At 41.0% G+C, this 27,538-nt stretch overlaps 1 protein-coding gene across 12 annotated transcripts in view; it reads left to right on the top strand.

Annotated features, from left to right (window-relative positions):
• Window positions 1-27,538, top strand: part of Fam184a (family with sequence similarity 184 member A) — a 110,093-nt gene that overhangs the window by 49,356 nt on the left and 33,199 nt on the right. For 9 of the 12 annotated variants that reach the window (XR_005869423.1, XM_040728115.1, XM_021229086.2 and 6 more), the window contains exons 4-10: window positions 21-202; window positions 3,865-4,062; window positions 9,834-9,956; window positions 16,087-16,248; window positions 18,680-18,801; window positions 19,206-19,356; window positions 26,621-26,662. Coding sequence is in view for 11 of the 12 variants with exons in the window: in XM_040728115.1 (XP_040584049.1) it covers window positions 21-202; window positions 3,865-4,062; window positions 9,834-9,956; window positions 16,087-16,248; window positions 18,680-18,801; window positions 19,206-19,356; window positions 26,621-26,662 (980 nt within the window). In the remaining variant the exon portion in view is untranslated. The remainder of the gene's footprint in view (window positions 1-20; window positions 203-3,864; window positions 4,063-9,833; window positions 9,957-16,086; window positions 16,249-18,679; window positions 18,802-19,205; window positions 19,357-26,620; window positions 26,663-27,538) is intronic. The other 3 variants (XM_013115820.3, XM_013115821.3, XM_005073299.4) reach the window with 1 other exon arrangement.

Below are 27,538 nucleotides of genomic sequence, written 5' to 3'. Positions count from 1 at the left end.
TTTGTGGGGGCGGTTTCTAGGTCATATTGGAATGCTTCAAGCAACTCAGTTGACCCAGGAAGTTACAATTAAAGATTTAGAATCAGAAAAATGCAGAGCCAACGAGAGATTATGTCAGCTTGAAGAGGAAAGAGCCTTTCTGCAAAGCAGAACGCAGAGTCTGGATGAGGAACAGAAGCAGCAGGTGCTGGAGCTGGAGAAGGTATTGTGATGGCTGCCCGGAGGATGGGCCGGGAAGTTCGTCATGGCTGCCCGGAGGACGGGACCGGGATGTTCATCATGGGTGCCTGGAAGACAGGTGCCCTGAGGACAGGAAGGGAAGTTTGTGGTGGGTGCCCAGTGAATGGGAAGGGAAGGTCAGATCCTGACTCTTGCTGCACAGGAACACTTCTTAGTCTATTGTTTGTTGGGTTGTTTTTGAGAAATGGGGAAAGGGAGGCTGTGCAATTTTATGTATTTGGGTAATAATTTATTTTATAAACGTCTAAGAATTTCAATTTATTTTAAACCAGAAATTGAGTTAACTCTTATTTCATTGGGATTTGTATTTTATTAAATATCATATTAAACATACCTTTTTAAGTAAGTGGTGTATGTTATTCCTAGGAAGCTTCCATTTCTTTCTCTCCCTTCCCCCACCTCCATTTCCTTCCTCTCTTTCTGGTTTGCGTTTTTCTTTTTGAACTTGGAATGAACCCTATACCTTATAAGTGTTATGAAAATGCCCTGCATCTGAACTCTATTCCCAGGCTCTTTTCACTTTTTATTTTGAAGCAGGGTCTCTTTAAGACTTAGCTAAAGCTGGTCCTGAACTTATAATCCTTCATGGCAGCCTCCCCAGTAGCTAGGACAAAGGCCTTTAACATGATGTTTGGATCCTAGGAAATTTTTACAAAAGAGTAAAGAGAAGACAGCAAATGTCAAGTTGTGAAAATTCTTACAGCAACATTGTGATTTTTTTTCTATACCACAGTTGCTGCTTATTTATTGGATAGTTTCATCGAAAGCCATTTATTATCCCCCATGAAACAAGCATGAGTTTGGGCTATCCTCTCCCTTCTCTTTCCAGTATTTAAATCTATCTAGAAGTATCTGTTGTTGCCCTGTGCTCACTCTAGTTCACTCCCTAACCTGATGCTGCCTGCTCTTACTACCATGCCGTAAAAAATCTGGGTTTGCCTCAGTTTCCCCTTCTGTAGTTGTCATGAGATTGGTGAATCTCCCATTGTACTATTTGTACCTCTCCCCACAGTTAATATTGGTATTACACATTCTCTCATTCCTCTTCTACCTCTTTGGCTGTAAGTCTTACTTGTAAAATTTCCAGCTCTACCCATTCCATTTCCATTGATTTTTCCCATTCCATTTCCATTGATTTTTAATAAAAACAATTATTGGCTGAGAATTTCACACATGATTGTGTTATAATGTGTTTTCATCAAATCTTTCCCCTCTCAACTCTTCCCATAGCTCTACCATCTTTCCCTCCCAAATTCACGGGCTCTTTTTAAACCCACTGAGTCCACTAAATGCTTCCTAAGTATGTGTGTGGGTGCAGGGCCATCCACAGGAACATGGGCGACCCATTAAGAACTGCACCCTAGCAGCCATCAATTGCCTGTAGCTCCTTAGCCAGAGGTGAGACTTTGTGAGCCCCTTCCCCATTCATGTTGGGATTTTGGCTAGCTTGCTCTTGCGTAGGCCTTGTGCATCTGCCATAGTCCCTGTAAATTCGTATTTACGATGGTCCTGTAATGGCCACAAAATACTTCCAAAGCAACTCTCCACTACTCCTGGCTGAATTTTCTGACTCTTCCTCTGAGATGATTCCTGAGCCTTGAGGGTAGGGACTGTGGTGTAGATGTCCCATTTAGGGTTCAGCACTCCCCCACTTCTTATCCTCTGCACTTTGTGATATGAATCTCTATAGTAATCTCCATCTACTGCAAAAGGAAACTTGTCTGCTGAGAATTGAGAGCCGCAGTAGCCTCAGGTATAAGTATGTGGGGGACAGTTTAAATCAATGTTAGTTGGACAGAAGAATAGTGTAGGTTTCCCCTGGGGCCTATGACCGACCCAGCCATAGGTCCTTTGCCCAGATAACACTACCAGACAAGCGTTCTGTCTTGTGGAACGGGTCTTAAATCCAATCAGAAGGCAAATGGTTACTATGAAAACATTCCTGCCATCAGCACTATTGCTCTTAGTGATGCCCCAGAACTTGATGTAAGACTCTGCTGCTGAAGACACCACAAGCTTGAGTCATGGGACATGCAGACATCAAGCTGGTACTTACTGGGAAGTGCCATCCCTGCTGGCTAGCTTTCATGGTATCAGAAAGTGCTCTGCTTGCTACCAGGGATGGGGGGTAACCAATGATGTTGCCCAGCTGCGAACCCTGCAGGCTACAGTGATGACCTTCCTGTCCAGATCTGCCCAGTGTTTTCTTTCACTCCACACGCTCATCTGTCTGTTGTGGTAACATCAAGGGCCATTTGTTTACTGATCGCTGCAAATCTACTGCTAACAGCCAGATCTTTTCCTTTGAGTCTCATATATTTAACTCTCGTTGTCTCTATTTATGGTTTTGATAAAATGTCATGGCACTATGCACAGGATTTCTCTCCCTTTAAAACAGTTTATTGCATTCCTTACTTGGCCTAGTTGAAGGAGTTTCTTTTTTCCAATCTCCTTATCTGTTACTAAGACCTGCTGGTTCTACTCCCTTCACACATTTTTATTCTATCCATCCCCTTCTCTTCATACCCATCGACAGACCACAAGTTTCAATAGGTGTCATTGCTTGTATGGATGATAGTGACACCCTCCTAGCTGCTTTCCATAGCCTATGCAAAGCTGACTATTTGAAGTGTTTGTGTGTAAGTGCATACATGCATGCATATGTCTCTCTGTGTGTGTGTGTGTGTGTGTGTGATTTCTCATTCCCTCCATAATAAAAATCCAAGGTTATAGTATGAAGACTCCTTTCATTGTCTGTCTCCTGCCTGTTTCTGAGCCCCATCTCTCTTCTGTCAGTATTCCCAGACTTACGTAGCCTGTGGTAACTAGTGTGCCTCAGAAGCATTAGGCCTTCTGTCTTCCTCCATATTTGCCTCCTGCTTAACTACTTTTTTGCCTTTCAAAATTCTGAAAGTCAGTGGAAATGGTTATGAACCCATGCTTTTGACAAGAGATGTAAATGAGTTTTCTCTGGATGCCTTCTGGGCTTGTGTAAATTAAGTGAGAGAACATGTCATTACCAGCTCTATATTTTCTCTTCCCAAATTGAATTGATTCATATTCTCATTCTCTCTCTTTCCCTCTCTTCCTCTCCCCCTCCCTCTCTCTCTCCCTCTCCCCCCCCTCTCTCATACACACACACACACACTTTTCTACCCACCCAGGTTATATCTGTATTTTCTAGCAACATGCAATAGACACCCTTTCATAGAGCTCATAAAACTATTGCCACTGTGTTTTTACTTCCTTTTATCGATGGATTGTGATTGGTTAAAGGGCAAATAATTGACACACACCAGTTGTTCTGAATAATATTATTTGAGTAGTTAATAGATAAGCTATTTTGTGTACTATACAAAAACCTTTGTCTTTTAAGTTTGCCATTGCACAAACCCACATTTGATTCTGATACAGCAACAGTTTCTTTTATTTCTTTATTTTAAATATTTTATTTTGCCTCAGCCTCCTTGTCACTCTCTGGGAACACCAATTGTAAGGTTTCAAAGTCTAGGTCTGAAACCAATTAGTTCATTCCAGTTTACATATGCCTAAGGTGTTCAGAGATCGATAGCACTAATGAAAAAGGAGGTACCAGTTCTTAATTTTTATTTGTTTTCATTCAAGAAAGTAAATGAAGCAAAGAGAGCTCAGCAAGAATATTATGAAATGGAGCTTAAAACCCTGCAGAATAGATTGGAAGGCGAGGTGGCCCAGCTAAACGAGGCCCATTCGAAGACTTTGGAAGAATTAGCCTGGAAGCACCACATGGCGATGGAGGCTGTGCACAGCAGTGCAAGCAGAGATAAGAAGAAGCTACAAATGGTGAGTGGGAACTTCAGTCACCACGACAGTTTAAACAGGTGATCGTGTGGTGATGGTCCAACACGACCCGTATTGTGGAAGAATAGTTGCTCAAGTTTCATGACTCCTGTCTTGTCATCATGCTTAAATCATGGTTCCAGGAGTAATACCCATAAAAGTGAGATTTCTTCCCTGTCCTTCTCTTGAGATGTGGCCTCACTGGGTAACTCAGTCTGGTCTTGTCCTTGTCATTCTCCTGCCTCTACCTCCCAAGTGCATGCTCCACCCCACTGGGCTTACATTAAGCTCTTGGTTACAGCCTGGTTTGTTAGCACAGATTATGTAACGCAAGGCATAACAGAAACATTCTTTGACCTGGGGCTTTTTCATTATGAGATAACTGTACCATACAAGAAGCTTTAACTTACCGGAGCACATCTTTCTAGTAGATAGCTTCCTTCCCTGGGAACATTATTCATGCATGTGTGTTTTTATTTTCCTTCCTTCCTTGAATAATCTTCTATGATATTATATAACAGCCAATATTACACAGTAGAAAATGCAAATCATGTGACACACCTGGTCCTGTACACTTAGCTCTTTGCTACCCAGCTATGGTGGCATGGAATCTAAGCTGCACCTCTGGCACCTTCTCTGACAGAAGAGGATGTGATGTGTCCTATAGTGTTCCTGTAAGGATCAAGTAAGAACAAATGTTGAGTATTCAGACATGTCGTAGCCATGGCGATCAATAATGTCACTGGCGTTTGTTGTCATATGCCACATGCTGTACTGATGCTTTACACAATATTTTTTATTTATGCTTATGACAATTGATTGGTTGCTGCACCCTCTTTCCTGGTAAGGGGATGAGCTCAGTTACATGCAATTTGTAAGAATTGATTGGATCTCAAGTCTCAGGTCTGTCAAATCATACAGCATTGAAATACCCTCATGCAGGTGTTTATTAATAAGGGTGCTAATGTTCTATATAGTAGCACTTTGTAGTTTACAAGTGATTTTTCTGTGGTATGTTCCTTGATACTCATGACTTGGAGATTAGTGTCATCTTTATTATAAAATATATGCTATATTTTATTAGCCTAAATGATTTTTTTTTGCAAATCCCTGAACCTGATTAAGTGGAATAGATTGAATGCAAATTTAGATATTCTGCCTTAATACCCCTTCATTTTGTGACATAAGTGCTGGAAGAAATATTTTAAGATGTAAAAATTAAAAATTTAAGTGAGATTTTCTCTTAAGAGTGTTGTTTCTCTCTGAACTATTATGTGTTCATTTTCACACTCTTTCTCAAGACTGATTGCCACTGTCTCTGTGCCAGCTCACATGTCCCCTCCTTGCGTGGTCCTGTGCTTGCTTAAGGAGGCGGCTGTGCCCTGTTCAGGGTTGCACACCAATGCATGCAGTGGACACGGCTGCTCGTGATTTCCTCCCTAGCTATTGCTCGCCCTTCTTATTAACATTCATTTTTAGTTGATGGTGTCCTACTCTTAGCTGTTATTTAAGCAAGCTCCAGTTTGTCTTTAGTAAAAAAAATTCTGGATTTTGTGCTCCCTGCAAATCTACCTTAGCCCTCGTACAGTTCTTTTATAAAATAATCTCCATGTGTTTATTTTTATTTTATGAGTGAGCATTTTTCCTGTACATACATGTGTGCACCACATGCGTGCAATGGCTGTTGAGGCCAATGGAGGACATTGGAGCCCCTGGAACTGGAATTACAGATGGCTGTGAACCACTATGTAGGAGCTGGAAATGAAACCCAGGTCCTCTGGAAGAGCAGTCTTAACTACTGAGCCATCTCTCCAGTGCCGCACTTACGGTTCACAAAATCTGTTTCAGAACACATTTGCCACTGGAAAGATGACTTGAAGTTTGTTGTATGTGAGCACATCCAAAAGCTCTGTGTTGTGTTTGAGGCTTCCTTGGAGAAGCAGTACATACTGGCTCACCCCAGAAAGGGAGCCTGTAACAGACCGAAGTAACAATTACACCAGTGTCCAAATTGGGGAAGCGATGAGTGATTCCTGGGGTTCCTAGCAGGAGCACGGATGAAGAGCTGTGTGGAGCAGGAATGATTCAGAAGCAGCTGCAGCTTCCAAACGCCCACCCCATCAAAGTTGCAGCTGGAGCACCCACTCTGCTTGGGCTGCAGGCAGCTGTGCAAGTCTTGGGGACTCAGACTCACAGCTGGGTTGGCCAGAGCTCCTCCCCCCAGCCATTTTTCTTGCTCTTATGAAGCTAGAGAGAAGCCTTTGAGAATCGTCCAAGCTTTCCTTCACCACACTTGTGACTTTTTGCTTACCTCCTGAGGCGCATGAGCGCCTGGAGAGAAAGTTACTGTTTGAAGGGATTTGCCCCAGAGCCCTCTGAGCTGCCTTACCTGTACCACTTACCCAAATAGCTTGTTTCCTCCCTCTGCCTCCTTCCCTTGCTGCTGCCCAGTTAACATAGTAAGTGTGGGAACTGAAACCAGCTTCCTTCCAGAACGACCTTTTCTCTAATGTCAAAGAGCATCTAGGGGAAACAGATCAGTGCCTGGCTCAGCCAGCATCTGAGAAGCTCCCCGCTGCAGCAGATGGGAACAAATACAGAGAACCACAGCCAGACCTGAGAGACCTTGGGACACTCAGCACTAAATGGGACGTGTCTCTCAAATCCCTCCTCTCAGGGCTCAGGAAATGCTGGAAGAGGAGGCAGAAAGAGTGTAAGAGCCAGAGGGGATGGGAGATGCCGGGGTGGGTGTGGATGGCAAGGCCCTCTAAATCAACAGGATCAGAGTACACGTGAACTCACAGAGACTGAGGCCGCAGGCGCAAGGGCTCTGCACCAGGTCCTCTGTTACATACTATGGCTTCCAGTTTAGTGTTTTTATGGGATTCCTGAGTGTGCCAACAGTGGGTCTCTTGGGCCTTACGTGTTGTTGGTTGTTTTATTACTGTTTACTCTTTGACTCTTTTAGCTCTTTTGGGGGGCCCACCACCCAGTTTGCAAATAAACCACACACAGAGGCTTATTCTTACTTATAAACGCCTCCCTTGGCTTGGCTTCTTTCTAGCCAGGTTTTCTTAAGTTATCCCATCTACTGTTTCCCTCTGGGCTTTGCCCTTTCTGACTTCTGTGTATCTTATTATTCTTCTTACTCCCTGACTGGAGGGGTGACTGGCCCCTAGCATCCTCCCTCCTCTCCTTGTTCTATCTTGCTTCCTCCTCATCTTTCCAGATTCCCACTCCTATTTATTCTCTCTGCCTGCCAGCCCTGTCTATCCTTTCTCCTGCCTCATTATTGGCTGTTCAGCTCTTTATTAGATCATCAGGTGTTTTAGACAGGCAAAGAATCACAGCTTCACAGTTAAACAAATGCAGCATTAAACAAAAGCAACATGACTTTATATGGTTAAACAACTGTTCTACAGCATAAACAAAAGTAACACACCTTAAAATAATATTCTGTAACACTTCCTTTTGTTTTGTCCAATTCTGACCTGTTAGCTTTTGTTTTATCTTATATTTTATTATTCCTTAGAATTCTGTGGGTTTTTTTCTTTTTCTAATGAGAGACAAGGAGAGGATCTGGATGGGAGGGGCTGTGAGGAAGAACTGGGAGGGAGAACTGTAGAGATGGGCCGGAGTATTTTCAATAAAAGAAAAAAGGTAAGAATTATCGTAGGGTGACTAATAAATATGTTTATGAAAGTAAAAAAGAACATTTAGCTAAGATGACCTCTCTGTTCCTTATTTATTGCAAAAAGGACTGTATTTTCTACTGTAACTATAGTTCACCATCTGAACAAAAGTACAGGGACAACCTGTGCAGAGATGATGACATAGCACCCAAGACTGCTCTTGTCAGACAGTTTAACCTTTGATTGGACCCTAGAAACTGGGCTTCTCCCAAGATGGAAAGCTTACCAGCTTAAACTGTGTGTACCAATAGTGTGATAATGAGGGTACCTGCATGTCCCCTGGAACTTTGGAAGAGGGTGCCCATGCACCAGGCCCCAGTGAAAAAGACCTCGGCTCCGTGTCTCTCAGGAGCCTTCCTCCATACTTTATTTCAGATGCTGTCACAGCTTGCTAGGGGAGTCTAGTTAGCATGTCCGGTATGCAGGGGAAGCCAGTGCCTATAGCCCTGTAGATGCCCCACTCACACCTTTCCCTTTGTAGGTTGTAATTTAAATATTTTCACCCTAATAAACGACAACTATGTGTCAGTTGTATATCAAAGCCTGTGGCCACTCCTAGAATAGCATCCAACTCTCGTTGGTCATGGAGGTCCCTAGCACAACCTTACCACAGCTCTCTTCACCTTATACTGTAGAAATTGTGTTCTTACCAAGCTGTGCATGTCTATGTACCTCCGTTGTGTTTAGACATTAATTTTCCTCTGCCTAGAATTCTCAGTTCTCCTTTACTCCACCATTATTTTTAACTGGTATGCTCTTCAAACTCTGCTTAGTGGCATATCCAAAGGAAACTCAATCCCCCAAACACCAAAAGGCAGTTCACATATGCAGAAATGAGCTCAGCCTGGACTAAAGGAGGATTTCTAGCAAAAGCTAGAAAAACTGGCATTCCACAGGAACTTGTAAAACTGGTTCCCCCCCTTCTAAATGGAGTCATTTCCCTTACCTCTGACAGAAGGGACATAGGGCTACCTGTGGTGCCTAGAGCATATCAAAGCTCATTCTGGCCTCCAGGCTCCTTCAGTATCCCAGGTACCTAATAAACATTTCAGAGTTCACGCTAGCATCCTAGCCCTTCTCACCTCCTCCCATACTCTTAACGCCCTCCAACTCATGGGATTCCCCCCACCCCCACCCCCGCCCCAGGTACTCATTCTCCTTATAAGCCTGCTATTCTTTCAGGGTTTGCTCTTGCAGGTATGTTTGCTCTCTCTGGTCTGTTCCTACTTCTCTCACTATGTTTTCTCCATTTTTTGTCCTATTCTCCCGTCTCTTGCAGAGAGCCCTGGTCATGGCCAGTCAGCTGGCCATGTTCAGCCTACTGCTTTCTCTCTCCTCCCTGGACCTTTCCAGATGCCTCTTGCTATTCTCTCATATGTCTAAAATAAAAACCTTACCCTTAACCATACTGTGGAGTGGTCATGGCATCAGTTTATACACTTAGGAATTACTTTCTCTCTAAAGTTTTCCCTCAAAGTTTATCTGTTCCCTGCCTAGATAATTCCTTCTTTTCTATGTAGGTCTAATTTTGATGAGTAAGTGGTTCCTTATTTGGTACTGTGGGTTATTAAGACAGGCTTCATACCACATCTTGTCTGTGAGGATCGCGTATTAAGTAGCATGCCTGGAAAACAGGTCAGTTCTTTAGCAGTTATCACTGTGACTGGTTTTACAATCCATTCCTTCATTTTGTTCTTGTTAATTCTCAACTACATCCCACAGTTTGAATGGTGAATTTCCGTGTTGTAGGAATTTTTGTATTTTAATATAAAAGAATGGAAAATTCAAGAGACTGTTTGCTTTATTGTGTTAATTTATGATTTCTATCTTGCTTTTCTGGTTTTTCTATAGTAGCTTAGCCAGTGAGTGACACACCCTTGTCATGAACAGCACTATCTAATGGCTATATCACTATGATTTGACCTACTCCATTTAGTAATAAATGGTGTCACAGTTAACTGTGACATTATATATGAAGAGAGATAATTTGTAAAGTAAAATATTAACTTGATTGTGTTTCTTGGAATCTCAAGATGCATAGTACTTCAATCTCACTAATTTTAATTTTTTTCTCTTTGTAAGGAATTGGAGGAACAATATAAAAAGGAGAAACTGAGTCTGGAAGAGGATAAAAATCAGCTTCAACTAGAGCTGGAAAACCTAAAGCAAGTGCTGGAAGACAAGCTGACCTCAGCCAATCAGGAGGCAAGAGCTCTTTAGGCCTATGGCCTACATTACACGTACGCTTTGTAGTAACTTAGTCTGGTGGCTGTATAGGTAGGTGAGCAAAACTGGCCAAAGGTCTCGAATCGGTGCTGAATTTTCCTAACAGTGTGCTCATGTCCCGCTAGGTAGACATCAAAAACTCTAAGTGGCAATGCTTTTGTGGAGGGATGAACAGTGGAGAGGGCATCTCCTCAGGTGAAATGGAAGCGGCAGTTAACACTGTCGTCTTCTCTACACTGCACCTCGTTTTAAAGAGAGAGAAATTTATAAGGTCCAGATACTGACTTCTAAAATAACTGGCTGAATGTGTATGAGAATATTAGTTAGCCTTTTCTTTGGCTAAGGATACAATATTAGAAAAATGTTAGAAACTAAAAAAAGAAAAAAACCAACAAAAACCCCACGCATAAGTAAATGTATATGTAAAGACTTTTGTAAACGTAACATTTGTTCCTCCTCTGCCTCCATCGGGGCGATTGCTACCTGGTTCCCTAATGTTTACCTTTCTCTTTCCAGTTCATCCTCTGTGGCTTCTTGGGTGAGCTCCCTCTAATCCCCTGACTCGGTTCTTGTCTCTGCCCTTCTCACCTTGACAGCTTTTCTTCCCGCTCTGACCTCGTGGCTCCATACAGCCCTCTGTGGCCGCTTTGCTGTTACCCAGAACCTGCCACAGAAACACAGTAGAAGGCACACCTGCCCCGAGCGGGCTGTAGTTCGCACTCAGCGTTCTTGGATTGTTTTCAAATGTTTGTGCAGAGAAATTACAGAGTACTGCCTTGCAGAATGGTAGAGGCTTATGGTAGATACTGATGGTAGCCCAGCCTTGTCTTCTGTTGTCCTAGCTAACCCACAATGACTTTACGAATGCACTTTCTCATCAGAATCCACGCAGTTGCCGTCCTGCTCTCACTGGAAGACACTTATGTGACCGTCTGTTCTCATGCAGGCTCCTCGGGCTTCCTCTCTCAATTCTAAATGGTTGCTCTCACTATTTTCCCAACCTCCATACTGAAGCTTCTATGAGAAGAGTTGCAGTGAATATGTAATTTACTTTTCTCCTGACTATATTTTCAATTATGTTTCCATATCCTGGCGATGCTTTGCAGCCACATTACTATGGCTCCTGAGAATCTGCTTGGCTTATTGCCCCATCTGCTTCTGCCTCCCCTTTGGACCGGCAGCCCTTATCCCTGACCTGCTGACTCTGATCTCCAGGGATAAGATTCCTCTTCCATTTCCTGAACTTAAAATCAAGGATAGGCACATTTCCCAGTTAACCAAGGTTCCCATAGAACCTATTCACAAATCATTGGCGAAAACAGATTATAAATAACCACGTTATTATGCATGTACTGTATCAATTGGGGAAAACTGAAAGACTGAAGATACTATGAATTTTCTAATATAAATAAGTGTATAAAATCATAAGGAGTAATCCTTGAGACATTTAGAACCCATCCATCAGTGACTCTGAGTGGCATACATGGCAATGATGTGAGAGCAGAGTTTAGTGACTCAGTCTCAACTCTCTAAGTCATGGTGACCCGTGCCTTGCATGTCCCCTGTGGCCTCAATGTTAGTGGAAGCCACAGCAGGACCTGTTTGCTTGTTCAGTTAAACATAAAACTTCTAAGAAGGAAAACATTCCATATGCAGAAGACAAAGAAAGAGGAAGGAAGGTATGAACAGTTGATAAATTGCACAACAAATTCATGTCTTTATTACCATTAGAGTGTTTACAAAACAGTAAGAAAAATGGGCGCCACTGTTTTGTTTTTATAAACTAAAGAGAGAGAAGAAAAATAATTTTAACCTCACTAAATTGAAGAGCTAGGAATCTGTAAAATGCCACTCCATGACCATAAAATTAACTGAGATTAAAAACGGAGGTCATGCAGTATTGCTGAGTGTGGAGAGAGATAAACACCCAGAAGCCTTCAAGGGTGATATGAAATCACTGATTTTTCTGGAAAGGGCTTAGCAGCCTGTGTGAGAGCCTCGGATGGGCATGCCCTTTGACAGAAGCTTCAGTTTTGTGTTTATCATGTAAGCAAATAATAAAGGGCGATTGAGAAAATGTCAGCACCGTTTACAGGAGAAATTCAGCAATAGCTTAGATTTCCACAGAACTCTTGTTTCCCTAAACTCTTTCTAATTCACATGGTGTCATCTGTGTCCCCCATACTCTGGAGCTGTTCGTACTGCAGTGGGAATTGCCTGTTCCTGCATGGAGGCACCTCATGGCCTCTAGTTACCTGGGGATAGTACAAGGTCAAGAAAAGCTGAGGTACTGGTTTCTTTTACAGGTTAAATGCTTGCATACTGAGATGTTAAAGATATTTCATTCCCTAATCAGTAAGTATATGTGAAGTATTTTAGTAATTGACGCATCTATTTATTTAGTACATGTCGGGTGGTTGGTTAGGTACAAAGAACTCTTATGCTCTGTGATTGCAGTGACAATTAACATGGTCCAGGCAAGGATGAGAGGTTTCACAAAATGAAGTATTTCTAAGTCTAGCTAGATGCATACTGCAAAAGGAAGATAAGTGATTGACGGGCTGGGCAAGATGGGAAAGTGAGGAATATTATGAAAGGGCGTGTTTCAGGATGCTGTTGGAATGGCAGTATGGACAGTATGGATATGGTTTTACAGCAGCTGCAGTAATGGTATTGCTTACTGTTTCCCAGGCTTTGATTTGTAGTCCCCTCTCCTCTACCCTTAGGACAAACCAGAGCAGTAGATTCTAGTTACTAAGTCACTAAAGAGTGATAAGATTTGTCTGTGACATGTACTAAGTGGGTGAAATCAAAATTTCAGTCCATGTGATATTATGTTAGCTCAGTTTAACCATCAGGGCCACAGTACTTTATGCTTCCAACAAATACAAACACCAAAGGAGAAAGATTGTCGAGCTAGCTGTAGAGTTAGGCAGCCTGTATGTCACAGAGTCCCCGTGTGATGTTTTGGCTGTTAGCATTGTGGAAGGCTGCTAGAAGATTCTAAGCACGAGCATGTGGATGCTTACTTCATGGACAAGCCTTACACTCATGTCTGTGTTCTTCATTTATAAACATCCACTCAGTGCTTCCTCGGAGAAGGGGTTGGAGAAAACACACATGCATAGATAGGGACTGTAGGGAGGAGGTGTCTACCTTCTGTAGTCCCTTAGGAGTCATAATAGTAAGAATCTAGATGTTCTATCTCTGTTGCGAAGAGCAGAAGTTCCAGTGCAAACCAACAGAAGGACAAAGGAAATATACTGACCCACACGGGTTTAAATGTCCCAGGATAATGTCAGCTTCAAGCAGATTGGATTCAGAGCTGGAACTGGTGACACTGGGACTGGATTTCTTTGTCTCCTCTTGGATTTGCCTTCTTTAATATTCTTCGGGTTGACTTTTTTCTTCAGCCATGCATTCCTTTGGGCTTGGCACGGCTGACAAAAGAGCATCAGTAGGAGACCCATTTTCCTTTAAATCATCCCAGTTCTCTATGAATGATATGTTCGTCCCCATGACTGCTCCTGACTCATTCCCAGTGGCTAGAGAATGAGGCAACTGTGTTGGGTTAGACTTGGATCAGGCTGATTATCTGGAGTTTGGCTGAATTCCTACTGAGACCACAGGACACCCAGGCGGAAGGAATAAAGATCTTCTATATGCTAAAAGGAGATTTTTGACAGTGACAAACAACAGTTCTTTTTAAAATTAACTCATCTGAATTATACTCATAAAAAGCAATCAGCTATTCTTGTCACTTGAATTTTATATTTTACTATATTTAACTTGGCACAATTTAAAAGTTTTTCTTATTTAAATATTAATTTCCTCTTTAATTAAATTCTGTATTTCTTTAATATAACTTCCCTTTATTCTTTATGTGCTACTTATAATACTGTTCATAAATTTTTGAATATGTTATATTCATGTAATGCTTAATCAACTGAAAACTTACTAGATTGTAGAAGACTATTCCCATATTATTAAATTTGATTACTATTTTTCTTTTAAATTTTTTAAAAATTTATTTTATGTATATGGGTGTTCTGCCTACATGTATGTCTCTTACTACATGTGTGCCTGATACTGTGGAAGCCAGAAGAGTGTGTCAGGTCCCTTGGAACTGGAGTTACAGACCGTTTTGAGCTGCTTTGTGGATGTTGGTAATTGAAATTGGATCCTCAAGCAGCAAGTGCCTTTAACTGCTGAGCTCTCTCTCCAGCCCTTCCTTAAAAAATAGTAATGAATTTAGCTCAGTGTCATACCAGAGTGCCCAAGCTAGCCTGACCACACTGTGTAGCCTGGACTGACCTTGAATCTCCCAAATGCTGTAGTTGTAGGCATGTACAACCATACCCGGTTCTGTTCTTTCCATATGGATCGTCCCTTATATCTTTTCTATATCCTTGGATGTAATTATCAAAGTAACCCCACAAGATTGGGATTATTGCTCCTGTTTTATATAGGCAGAGCCTGGACTTACACTAGGATTCCTGTAAGTTTAATAACCTCCCAGTTGTTACCACTATCTTTCTTACAGCCCATTTACTACTGCCGTGAACAATTATGGGCTAGCCAGGTCAGCACAAAAAGTTGAGAAGACATACCACGTAAGCAATATGGAATACAGAATGGGGATGTTAAAACAGTGGCAGGTAAAGCTATAGACCGCTGTAAGTGGATGTTATATATGAACATGCCGGTAACCTTTAATAATCAGGAAAATGTATGCATTTTATGAAAATTTGTATTTTTAAGATGATTCAAAGAACTTAAACAACTTATCAGTTATAACCACAAAAGAATCGTCCATCATGTGTCTAGACAGGCATTAGGTTCAGAGAATTTAATGGATGAAGTTTTACCAAATTTTCTAATTCCTTGGCTATGAATGTATGCTAGAAAACGGGAAAGGGGGATAATTCTTAAATCATTTTACAAAGTTTCTGTCCATATAGAGACACTAACAAGATCACAGGATTGTACACTACCACCTCCAGACTCATTTAACATACACATACAGAGATACCATATATGTGTATGTATCTATACATATAGATATATACACATAGAGACACCTATATATGCATATAGACATACACACATAGAGATACCTACATGTATATATACATATTTATATACACATACAGATATATAAACAGATACATATATATACATATACATATATACATGTGCATATATATTCACAGTGTTACCTGTACTAAAAGAGCAGGCAGGCTTTGTGCCTGAAAAGGAAGGTGAGTCCCACTTTCTCTCTCTGTATAGACCTCCAGACCTCTTTGGTTACCTAGTGGCAAGCTCTATCCTCTGATCTTCAGACAAGCTTTATTTGTCCATGTGATATGTCACCACAACAGAGGGTGCTGAAGGACAATTTTTGAATTGGGAAATCTATAGTTGTAAGAAAATATCTTCAGGAAAATACTCTTATATTTTTTTAAAAAAGGCTTGTCCATTTTCTGTTCAAATGCATTTTTACTTCATATCATTTTTTACGAGTATTTATTTCATTCTTTGATTTTGGCCCTTACAATTAAATGGTTTCTGCCAATCCAGTCAACAAATTGTCCTTTTGCTTCTAGTTCCAACTCAAAAGTTTCTTTCCCGTGGCACTTCTGTATGGAAGCACAAATAACTATTGGTTCTCTGAGATATATTTAAGAGATTGCCAGTATTGACCTAAATGCATGAAGGCTTGACTTGTGATTTATAAATGGTTCAATTTTAATGAAAACTTTAAAACCGCTTATTTTTATCTTTAATATAATCTTTATCTTGCATTGGTTCCTTTTTTATAGCTATTTTATTGTCTGATCTAACCAGGAATTTCCTTTAAACCAAGAGCCCAAGGGAAGTTGTGTCCAAGTCCTTGCATTATGGTCCTGGGAAATGGAAACTGTAGTCATGGAAGCCTTTTCAAAAACATAACAGATGGTAAAGATTATCATGGCTAAGTGTTCCTTACAAATTCATGAAGAAGGGATGCATTCAGCGAAGCCAAAACTAAGAAAAAACCTCTCACACCATGAGACTGGCACTGCTCTGCCATTGTTTGGCATATTAAAAACACTCTGTTCACTCGTAGATTGGCCGCCTCCAAGATCTGGTAAGGGAAAGTGAACGAGGTCTTGGCTCCGCCGAGGGACTCATTGCTAGTCTTCAGAACTCCCAAGAGAGGCTTCAGAGCGAACTGGACCTGACAAAAGGCAGGCTAAAGGAGACCAAGGATGCCCTATTAAAAGTTGAGGTATATTGTATTTCTGCTATAATCTAAATGTGTAATGTGAACATGTAACTGGACCGCCTTGCTTAGAGCCTATGTAAGCATCATTGTATATAATTAATGTATTAGTTCCAGGAATCCCATTAACAAAGTAACGCAAATGCTGTGAATTGAGCCTGACTGAAATGGGTCATCTCCTGGTTCTGGAGCTAGAAGTCTAAGATAAATTCTTGTGTCTCTAAGAGGGAACCACTCCTCCCTCCTTTTTTTTGTGAGCTATTTGTAGCCCCGAAGATGGTTTTGCATTTACTCACGTCATCTCTGTCTCCACCTATCTCCACATTATCATAAGTATGCCAGTCATATTGGAGTAGGGGTTCAGTTGCTCCCATATGGCCTCATTTCACGTAAATAAAATTGCATGGCCGCTATTTCCAGATAAGGTTGAATCCTGAGACAGACTGAGTGCAAGGGCTGAGATTTCAGGGAAGCCTTTTACAGACACAGTTAAATCCAGGGTAATTAGTATGTGCAAGTTCTTTTCCTGGCTGAAACTGCAGCTTTCATATATAGCAAACAAGAGTTGTCTGTGACATGCAAGTCTTAGAAGGCCCCACCTTGGGAAAGGTAGCAAAGTTTCAGAACCTGTAAAACTAGGCAGATTATAGACAAGGATTCTTAATATCCTCTCAGAGTGGTGAACTGGAGTGTGGGCTCCATAGGCAGGCGGGGTGGGTCCTGTGTGAATTCTGTATCCACCCACTTACTGTGGCACTTTGGACAAAGATGCATTTTCTTCCTTGACACTTTAATACGACAGAGAGCAGCATAATAACACTTTTCATATCACAGTTATAGTAATTAAAAGAGATAAGCTGTGTACAGGAGAGTGCTCAGCAAAGTGGAAATACTTGGTGTTGGTTTTAGTAATAATATTAGCTTTTAACTTAGAATTGGTGACACTTCAAGAGTGTCACCTCCTATACTGTGTGTATATATGATTCTATTCATGTTTTACCTAGGGAATTCTACCTAGGGGACAATTGAGTATACTTTGAATACCAATTGCATTTTATTTTTAAAATCTGTGACAAAATAAATAGATGGCTTCTATGTACTTTTATCTAGTGGCTATATGATACAACAGTGCTAATATGACAAAGAATGAGTGTATATTTAGAATTACTGTAATGTATAATACAGTTTATGTATGTGATGCCAAACATTGCTTATAATATCAGTGGTAGAAATTTTCCACATAAGGATGAAAGGAATGACTTATTCATGTTAAAAGATGTTTTGTACATTGCCAAAAGTAAAAGGAAGATGGTATTTTAAATGGATAAATCTATTTAGTTGAAAGTTACATGAGGTTGTGTTTGTTTGTGCACACGTGTGTGTGTGTGTGTGTGTGTGTGTGTGTAAGGGCATGTGTTTGTTTATATGGACCTCATCTTGGTGTATGTACTCCATTCCTAACATTTCATCCTGTAACTCCAGCCTCAGTGGGATCTGATGCCTCTTTGGCCATCTGTATTCACATGCACATGTCTGCACACACACACACACACACACACACACACACACACACACACACACACTTAAAAATAAATCTTAATGAAGAATTTCTTTAAATAAGAGATAATTTAAGAAATTCTAATCTAATGCTACTGGTTATGAGGGGAAAATGATTCCTAGAGGATAAATAAATAGTATTCTAAACAGGTACCTGAATTCAGTGTTTGGTATTTACCTTTTGTTAGCCAAATGAACCATATTGAATGGAAATTTCAATACTGACTTCTTTTTCTGTTATTAATATGAAGACTGAAGACACCCTTTAACACTGCTCTATCCTGAGAGCTATCCAGGACCATCCATCATAGTGACCAAAGGATAGCTGTTACCTCCCTTTTGCCTGGTATCCTTGAGCAGTGGTCTACAGTTGGTGGATTTTGTCCAGGTGCTGATCTTTACCCACTAGTCCAGGGAATCACTTGACTCTATGCTGATCTGCAAGGATTTCTTGTGAATCATGTCATTTTCATACCATTAAGCACATGGGCCAATGGCTTAAGTTACATTAGAAAATATCCAGTCAACTTAAATCCCTCATAATTCCTTTAATCATATTGATGGTATGCAGATATAATGATTAATCTTTGGACAAATGGCCTGATTTTAAATATGAATTAATTTGAGGAACATGGCTGTAATAAACTAACTTCAAACTGTTCAAATAATACAAGTTTGGTTTTTAAAGGTTAAGGAAAGAACAGTTGAATATAGAATGTGTTTCATGTATTTTGTTGAAATATCTTGACTAATTCTCCTAGCTGGCATTATCAATGGCTGCTGTAAGGATTGGCAGGGTCTGTATAAGCATGTTGTTCATGACAGCAGTGCTAGGGCTTGTCGAGACTGACCAGTGCTCGCTTGTGTTTCTGTTCCTCAGGCTGAGCTACAACAAGAGAGACACCAGCACGAAGAAACACTTGCTGCCATGAAGGAAGAGGAGAAGCTGAGGGTGGACAGAATGGCCCATGACCTAGAGATAAAGTGGACTGAAAATCTTAGGTACACTGGGCTCTGCAGGGTGGTCTCCTTGGTACAGACGAGTGGGAAGTGACCCTGTTGTAGGCTCCTTATTAAAGCTGTGCCAGTGGTGTTTTAAGTTAATTTTTCTCATGATCAAATGTAGAGAATTTAGAGTTCTTCCTTTTCCTAATTTTCATTAATATATGTAAATAAAGCAGAGAACTAACTTGATTAGAAGACTATTTGTTCTTATGCCTATTGTGCCAATGGTAGAGTGTTAAGTGGTCCTGGTTAAGTTACTAGTTTGCTGAAAGCTAGCCTAGTGACACAGACTCACAGACTTAAGAATTCAGTGGGCTTTTAGAAAACCTATGAACCACTAGGGAATGCTTACTGGGGTAGATGACTCTCTTGACAAAGCAAATGCCTGCATTTTATTATAGACAAGAGTGCTCTAAACTTCGCCAAGAGTTAAGGCTTCAACACGAGGAGGATAAAAAGTCTGCGATGTCTCAGCTGTTGCAGCTGAAAGAGCGAGAGAAAAACGCTGCCAGGGATTCGTGGCAGAAGAAGGTGGAAGATCTTCTAACCCAGGTAGATCCAGTCTGCACTGTGGGCGTTCGCCTCCTCGGCACTCTGCAGTTGGATAAGCACAGCCTACTGCATGTCAGCTCACTGAATTCTGTTTTCTGTCAGGCGAACTTAAACATTTTAAATGTTTAAAGCCACACAGACATGCTCACATGAAACATTGTGCTAAATAAATCTGTTGGGTATGTGACCCTAAATTCTGAGAAAATTTCATAATTGTTTTTTAGTTTTATATTTGAGTAGAACACATAGACTTTACATAGGAAGGCCAGCTCGGTTTTTGAAAAGGGAAAATCATTTTGTATCTGGCCCTCAGATGCCATCTGGGCAACAGAAGATGTTCATTAGCAGTGTCCTGATTTCCTAAGCACATTTACCCAAGTGAACAATTTCTGTCTGTTCCTCTTGTGGGTTTGTACCTTAAGTACTAGAAGAGTATGGCATAAATGAAAAGTGGTATTTCTAGATCTATCTTATTTCAAAAAGATGTATAGCTGTATTTAAAATAGTTTACACATTTCACTTATTTACACAACCTCTGACTTTATTGACTTTTTGTACTTTCCTGGTAAACCAATAACTAAAAGGCCTGACTGTGTGCATCTCCAAACAAGGGCAGATCCTGGTAAATCAGTAATTAAAAGACCTGACTGTGTGCATCACCAAACAAGGCAGATCCTGGTAAACCAGTAATTAAATAGACCGACTGTGTATCACCAAGCAAGGACAGATGGTAAACTCTAATTATTAAATAGACTTCACTGTGTATATCACTAAACAAGGGCACAACTTAGGCATGAAGCAACTTCTGATTTAGTGCTGAAAAATGTGCTGATATCTTAATCTTTTTTTATTCTGTTTGTGATCATGAAGAATTTCACAATAGACTTCAAAATAGGCTTTCTGTAAGCTAGTTATTATGTATGTGGAAACATGTATTGCCCTTTTAGGAATGCTTGAGCTCTGCCCATTTGTGTCTGGTTTCTATAATTTATAATGATACTCGGAAAAGGTGTGTGTGTGTGTGTTCAAATCATTTGAAACCTTTGAAAGAAGAACAAGTAAACTCTTACTAGCTGTGGTATCACATTCGCACAGCTTACTAGTGGCCTTCTGAATACTTATTTTACATTCTTATTTAGGAACAAAACTGGGGCAGATTTACCCCATCCTTCTATCATGATCTGTACCTAGCAAGATGTAGTTGTTTCAATTACATAATAAAATGGAAACTGTCAAGTCTTTCTGATATTTTTTCAGTCAGAAAATATTGAACACGGGCATTTGGGCGACTGGGTTGTATTATAAATAAATCTCACCACTGTCACCATCATTTTTCTTTAAATTTATTTTTACTCCTTTCTATTGCATTTTTTCTTTGTGTATATACACCTGTGTATGTACATTGTGCATGTGTGGAAGTCAGAGGACAGCTTTCAGGACTCAATTCTTTCCTTCCACCATGTGGACCCCAGGGATTGAATTCATGTCATCAGACTTGGTGACAGACACCTTTACCTGTTGAACCATCTTGCTGGCCATCTCTGTTATTCTTGTAATCTCTTATATTAAGTTGTCAGAGGTCATCCTTGTTCCTTTTTTCCTTTCTGTCCTCCCCACTCCTTTCTTTTCTTCCTTATTTTCTTGTGTTTCTTCAGTGTTTATTCCTAAGAGGTTTTCTTTTAATTTATTTACCCCTCTTTGTATTCCATGATTGTATTTTAACTTGTTTTTGTTTTTGTTGTTGTTGGTGGTGGTGGTGGTAATGGTGGTGGTGGTGGTGATGATGGTGGTGTAGGGTCTTACTATGTTGCCCAGGTTGGTCTGGAATTCTGGGTTCAAGTTCTGTTTCTCCCTCACACTCCGAATGTCCAGGCTTACATATGTGTGCTAGCAGCCCACCACAGGCAAATGTGACACTCAACTCCAGCAAGAGTTTACTTGTCCTTACTTCGAAGTTTTCAAATAATGTGAAAACACACACAGGCACACACACACACACACACACACACACACACACACACAAACACACACACACACAATATCTTTTCAGAGCCTCATTATAAATTATAAAAACCAGACACAAATGGGCAGGCCTCAAGCATTCCTAAGAGGGCAATACACGTTTCTGGAATATGGTGTATATCAGAATTTGCAAACAAAACAACTGGGTTCTCATTCTGCTGTAATATCTAGAAAGTTGTAAAGAAAATACTCGACAATATTTTCTGTTAATAATCCTAGAGTATCATCACATATTCACTTATTTCCCTATTAAGGCAGAGTTTGTTGTGGTTCCAAACTGATGATTTATTTATCTTCATGTAGGATATTAACTGAGAAATTAAGAAAACTGATGGCTTAGACACAAACCTACAGAATAGAGGCATGATCTAAATTCATCTCTCAGATAATGTGGATGGAATGACTAGAACTGGAATCCCCTTGTTATGTGTAATTAGCCAGAGTCAGAAAGACAAATATTACATTTTCTCACACATGTGCAGAACATGTATTTTAGGATGTGTGTGCGTGTGGCTCTGCGTGTGATGAAACTGGCAAGGGGGTCGTGAGAAGGGAGGAAGAGGTCTGAAGAGAGGAGGGAGTAGGAAGAAACCAGGGTGCTAGAATACATATGAAGGGAAAGGACAAAGGGCACAATGTACGGAAGAACGGGAACCAGCAAGAAAAGTGGGCAGGATGAGGGAGGGTGGGGGGAGGAGAGGGAATCAGAACACAGTAGAACTGTATATGTATGTGAACATGACATACTGAAACCTGTTATTTTGGATGCTAAGTTCAAGTTTAAACAAAAGTGAAGTCTGGGATGACGACTCTGGGTGAGAGGGTTTACTCTACAAGCATGAGGACCTGAGTTCAAATCCCCAGAACCCACATAAGATCTCAAACATGGTCTTGTATCCTTGTCTGTACCACTCCATGTGAAGACTACAGACAGACAGATTGCTGGGCTTGCTGACTGTCAGCTTAGCTTCAGGGTCAGTGAGAGTCCTCCCCCCCCAAGCAAGCATGGCAGGGGATGACAGGGCTGGACATCTAACGTTCTCCACAAAACCCCACAAACAAAAATAAGCAGCAGCAACAACAACAAAATCCTTGAAGGAGAAAAGGTTCATTTTGCCACAGTTTTAGAGGGTTTTGTTCGAGGCCAGCTGGGTTCATTGCTTTGAGTATGCTGCCGGGTGGAATATTATGGTGGCAGGAGCATAAGGCAGCCATGAAGCAGAGAGAGGAGAAGGAGAGGAAAGCAGAGGCAAGATATACCCTTCTCAAGGCCTAGTGTGCTTCTGAGTACTTCTCCATCTCGTCCCCATCCTCCCCCCCCCCCGAGTTCTACTTCCTCCTGTTTTTCTGTGAACATCTACAGCCCATGGTCAGATTAAGCTATTGATTAGATCAGAGCCCTTATAAACTCAGTTGTCTCTTTAAAATGCTTCATAGACACACCCGGAAGTAGATTTTATTCTCTAGGCATCTATCAGTCCAGTCAACTATGATAGTTAATCATTACTCAGGGTCTCTCTCCTTACAAGACTGCAAGTTACTGGATTTCAGAATTTACATTTTCAACATGTTTGCAAATTACTCAAAGTAAAACCATGCCCTGCTTCAACAGTGAATAAATCAGGGTTTAGAGGAATGATGACTGGCAAGATGTCTCAGTAGGTAAAGGTGCCTGATGCCAAACATGAGGACCTGAGTTTGATCCTATTATCCTTGAAAATGATGAGTCTGTAGTGTTATAAGATGGTGTGAGGGTGGGGCCTTGGTCAATCCCATGGTGGGGGACAAACAGGCCATCATGCAGAACTTACGTGGAAAGGAAGTTTTATTGGGAGGGAAGTAGGGAGAGAGAAGACAAAGAGAAAAAGAAAGGGGAACAGAGAGGAGAGAGACAAAACAGTCAGGATCTGTCTGCCTCCCCAGAGAGGTGGCAGAAAAAGAGAGAGCGGGGATGGGTGGAGTTTGCCTGTGTGCAGACTATGTGGTGATGTAGCAGCCATGGGACCCTGGGATATTCAGGGTATTTCCTGAGTGCATTCTGCCAGGCGACATGGGACAGGCCAGCATAATGCCTGAATCCTTACATGTATGACATCAGTTTTGTTGGTATGGATCTTATATAGAATGCTAGACAAATATTTCCATAGAAGCTCTTAGTTTGTACAGTATTCTTAGGCAGGCATTTGCAATTTAGCTTGTATTCTGTAACAGATGACTATAGACCACATCTTTAATAGACAATGGAGGTTGGTTTCTGTGAAAGCCAGAAAGTCTAAAGTTCAAGGTGTCTGCACCTTGGCTGGTCAGGGTACACTCGCTGCCTTTCCTCTCGCTGCATCCTCACATAGTTGAAGGACCAAGGTAGCTCTCTGCAATCCCATTTACAAGGCAGCATCCTCTTGACCTAAAGGCTAGACCAAAAGCTCCAATTCCTAATACTACTCCCCAGAAGGTTAAGATTTCCCCATTCCTGCCCCCCAGTATTCATGATGTTCTTACATGCAGAACATACACATTACATCCCCAAATTCCATCTCATTCCAACATCAACCCTAAGGTCAAAATTTGAAGTCTTACCCAAATCAGACTGGAGTTAAGTTATATTAGGACAGATCCTAAATCAAATTGCTCTCCTGCTGCAAACCTGTGGAACTGACTAGCTAGCTTTCTCACACTATAACAAAATATCCAAAATAAGAATAAAGTGTAAAGTTTATTTTGACTTGCAGTTTTAGAGATTCAGCCCGTAGTTGCATAAACCCATTGCTTGTAAGGCCTGTGGTGTGGTGCCAGGATGTCAGTGGTTGAAAGCATGTCATAGAGCAAACTTCAGGGCCAGGAAAAACAGAGGAAATGAGGAAGGAGTTGGAGTCCCACCAGCTTCCTGCAAAGGCTTGTCTCTAGTGATACAAGGCTGTGTCCTAGGCCACTGTATTAGGGCACATCTCTCAAAAGCTCCCAGGAGCACCACCCTGAGAGCCAAGTCTTTGTCACGTGGGTTTGCGGGAGCCATTTACCATCTAAACCATAGCACTAAGTTAAGTTTTATGCAGCCCACATAAAGGATTGGAAAACAAGATAGGCGTTCTATTTCCAAAAGTGAGAAATATGAAAGGAAGCAATGATTCCAAACTGCAAGGCAGATTCAGTGAGATCTAAAGACTTGGAGTCACCTCCTCACTCCTCTGCCCTCTGGTGTCACTGTAGTGGAAGTCCCAGCCTCCAGAGACAAAGAGACAGTGCATTAGCAGTCCTGGCCCTAAAGCTTTGGAACCCCACCACCAGCTTTAGGAGGAGTCTTTCTGGCTTGTTAGCAGTGGGGTGCAGGGTCTCTCCTCAAGAAATCAAAGACAGATGATTCACTTTCAGAGACATCCTTCCCTATCCTCCCTCCCTCCCTCCTCCTCCTTCCTCCACCTCCTCCGTTTTCTTCCTCCTCTTCCTCCTCTTCCTCCTTCTCTTTCTACTCTTCTACATGAGTAGCCACGTGGGTGCTGGGAACTGAGCACAGGTCCTCTGCAAGAATCAAACGTGTTCTTAACTGCTGAGCCATCTCTCCAATCTCTACTTCTCTCTAAGACAGCCAACTCAGACCCTCAAAACTGCTTAGAAATCACTTCAGCTCAATATCCAATTTCTTTGCTCACGTTCTATTTCCTGTAAGACCTAAGTACAAAAGCAGCTGTTATCAAAGGTAACTTCTTTGTGAGAAGGATGACCCTTTCCCCAGTTTTCAACACTGCAATCTTTTTTACCTGAGACTTTATCTGGATGGCTTTTCCTGCCCAGATTTCTACCGACCTTTTATTTCCCCAGCATTCCTTTAGTGTTCTCTAAAGTGACTGGCACTTCTCCGCACCTGTCTGCTTTTCTTTCTGAGCCCTGCCGCTAGGTCCCTTCATACTAATGTAGGCTTTTCTAGCATGCCACCCAAACTCCGAGCTCCACCCAGTACTTCATCCTAAACAACTTCTACATTTCTTGATTAGAGCCCCGTCCTCACTTCTTGGTACCAGTAGTCCTGGCTTAGCCTGGGCTACACTGATGGAATGCAGTCGATGATAGCTTTTGGGTATAAATATTCCTCACAGCTGTTAAAGCTGGAAAGTTCAACTTCAAGGAGCTAGCTTCTTGGTTTGTAGACAGCCGCCATCTGCCTGTGCTCTCACTAGTAGGAGATATGAGGAAGCTCTCTGGGGATATTTTTATAAGGACAGTACCCACTAATGAAAGTGTTGTCCATATGACCTAATCCCTGTCCAAGGTTCTACTTTCTACTATTGTCCCTTTGAGTGTTGGGATGTCAACAGAGGAGTTTGAGAGTTGGACACACAAACATTCAGTCCATGTTTTTTTAAGATCCCAGCTTGTGTTGTGGTGTACACAGCTCTAAATGTCAGTGATCTCCAGTGTCAAATCCATAGCCTTCCAGGCATAGTAAACCTTGTAAAAATATGTTGTCTTATGTGTATGAATATTTTGCTTTGCATGTATGTATGTATACTATGTCTGTGCTTCTGCCATCAGAGTCCCAAAGAGGGTGGGCACAGGATTCCCTGGAATTGGAGTTACAGATGATTGTAAACTGCTATGTGAATTTTGAGAACTCAACCTGGGTCCCCTGTAAAAGTAGCAAGTATGCTTACCCTCTGACGCAGATCTCTAGCCTCATAGTCAACCTTTTTGACATTAGAAAACAACACTCAAGTCTATAAAGTTCATGTTTGAAAAGAGAATTTAAAAGCTTTAAAAATCATCTCATCTCTTCCCTAGAGTCCCAATTTCCAATGATTACCTCAAGGCAATAGTAATACAAAAACATCCAGCTGGTTTTGTGATTCTCATTTGCTCCCTGGAGAAACCTATGCCCCACAGCCATTTGTGTGCAACACTTGAATAGTTAGGTTGCAGCTATCTGGAAGACTTTAGAATAGCAATAGTGTTCCGTGCCGTTCCATAACCATCATCTTTTACACTGGACTCGGTTCTCACGTTCTAACCTTAAGCATCCTGTATAGGTAAGTAGACTGCCCACGGATCCATCAGATACATTTAGGGACTGTGTGTAGATCATTTACACTGTGTCTTAAATTTCTTCTTAAATCAGATTTCTTCTCAGAACTGGTTTTTGTGAGCATATTATTATTACTGTTCTATGTTTCACACTCGGTGTTTAATCTTGCTTTCTCTCACTTAGTTGGTTTCTGAATGTTCCCTTTTCTTCTGTGATCTTTTCTTATAGCGGCACTCTCTGGGTGAAGCTTTGCATAAATCTATCAACAATGTAAGTGAGCGGCACTTACAGTTTGTGCACAAGGCATGTTGCACCTTTGATTTTGCATAATAACACTGCTTTGAAGCTTTAACTTATACAAAAGTATACTTTGGCACACAACACAATTTTTTTGCATATAGGTACTAATAATATCTAACTTCCAACCATTCATTTGTGTATTGTATGTGTATACATCTACCATCTGTCTTATTGTTTTATGATGAAGCTAATGTAGATTTTCATCTTATGCATAAAATTCATTAATATAATGTTAACCTTGAAAGGCATGCTAATATTCTTGAAAAATACTAACTAGTTGAGTATCATAAAATGGGGATAAAAGCAAAAGTTTTTGAGTTAAAAATTTATTTTTGGAAAAGTGTCAATAGACTTTAAAGGATCAAGTGTTTGTGAAAGTTCACAAAATTTAAATATGTTTTATGTTTTACTGCCCTAATTTTTAACACAGGAAAAGCAAAATAATGTAAATCCCTTTCCTAAGAATTGGCAAAAGGATTATTTCTTTTATGTAGACCCACATACAGAAATTAAGATTCAAAATAATATTCCATATGTTTCCACTCAGTAAAGATTTGTACATGAAGAAAAAGATGAGATTTATCTTCATATCAAACCCATTATTACCTTAGTCTTCATGGTAAAATGACAGAGTTGATGTTTCTAAATAATATCCTCAGTTCCTGGATATCTCAGGAGAGGTCCACAAGCTTCTACTGGAAAAGGCCTATGAGTGGTTTTTTCTTTTCTCGGGTAGTGGAAAATGAAAATATTACATTTGAGTGCTGTTTCTGCTGCTGTCCTGTGAGACACTTACTCCCTGGAGTGTCACACAGGGTCGCAGCTGTCCTCCAGTGCACTTAGAAA

This window comes from Mesocricetus auratus, unplaced genomic scaffold (assembly GCF_017639785.1).
Source record: "Mesocricetus auratus isolate SY011 unplaced genomic scaffold, BCM_Maur_2.0 Super-Scaffold_100018, whole genome shotgun sequence".
In the NCBI taxonomy this organism is placed as follows: Eukaryota; Metazoa; Chordata; class Mammalia; order Rodentia; family Cricetidae; genus Mesocricetus; species Mesocricetus auratus.
This window is presented reverse-complemented; position numbering and strand designations above follow the sequence as displayed.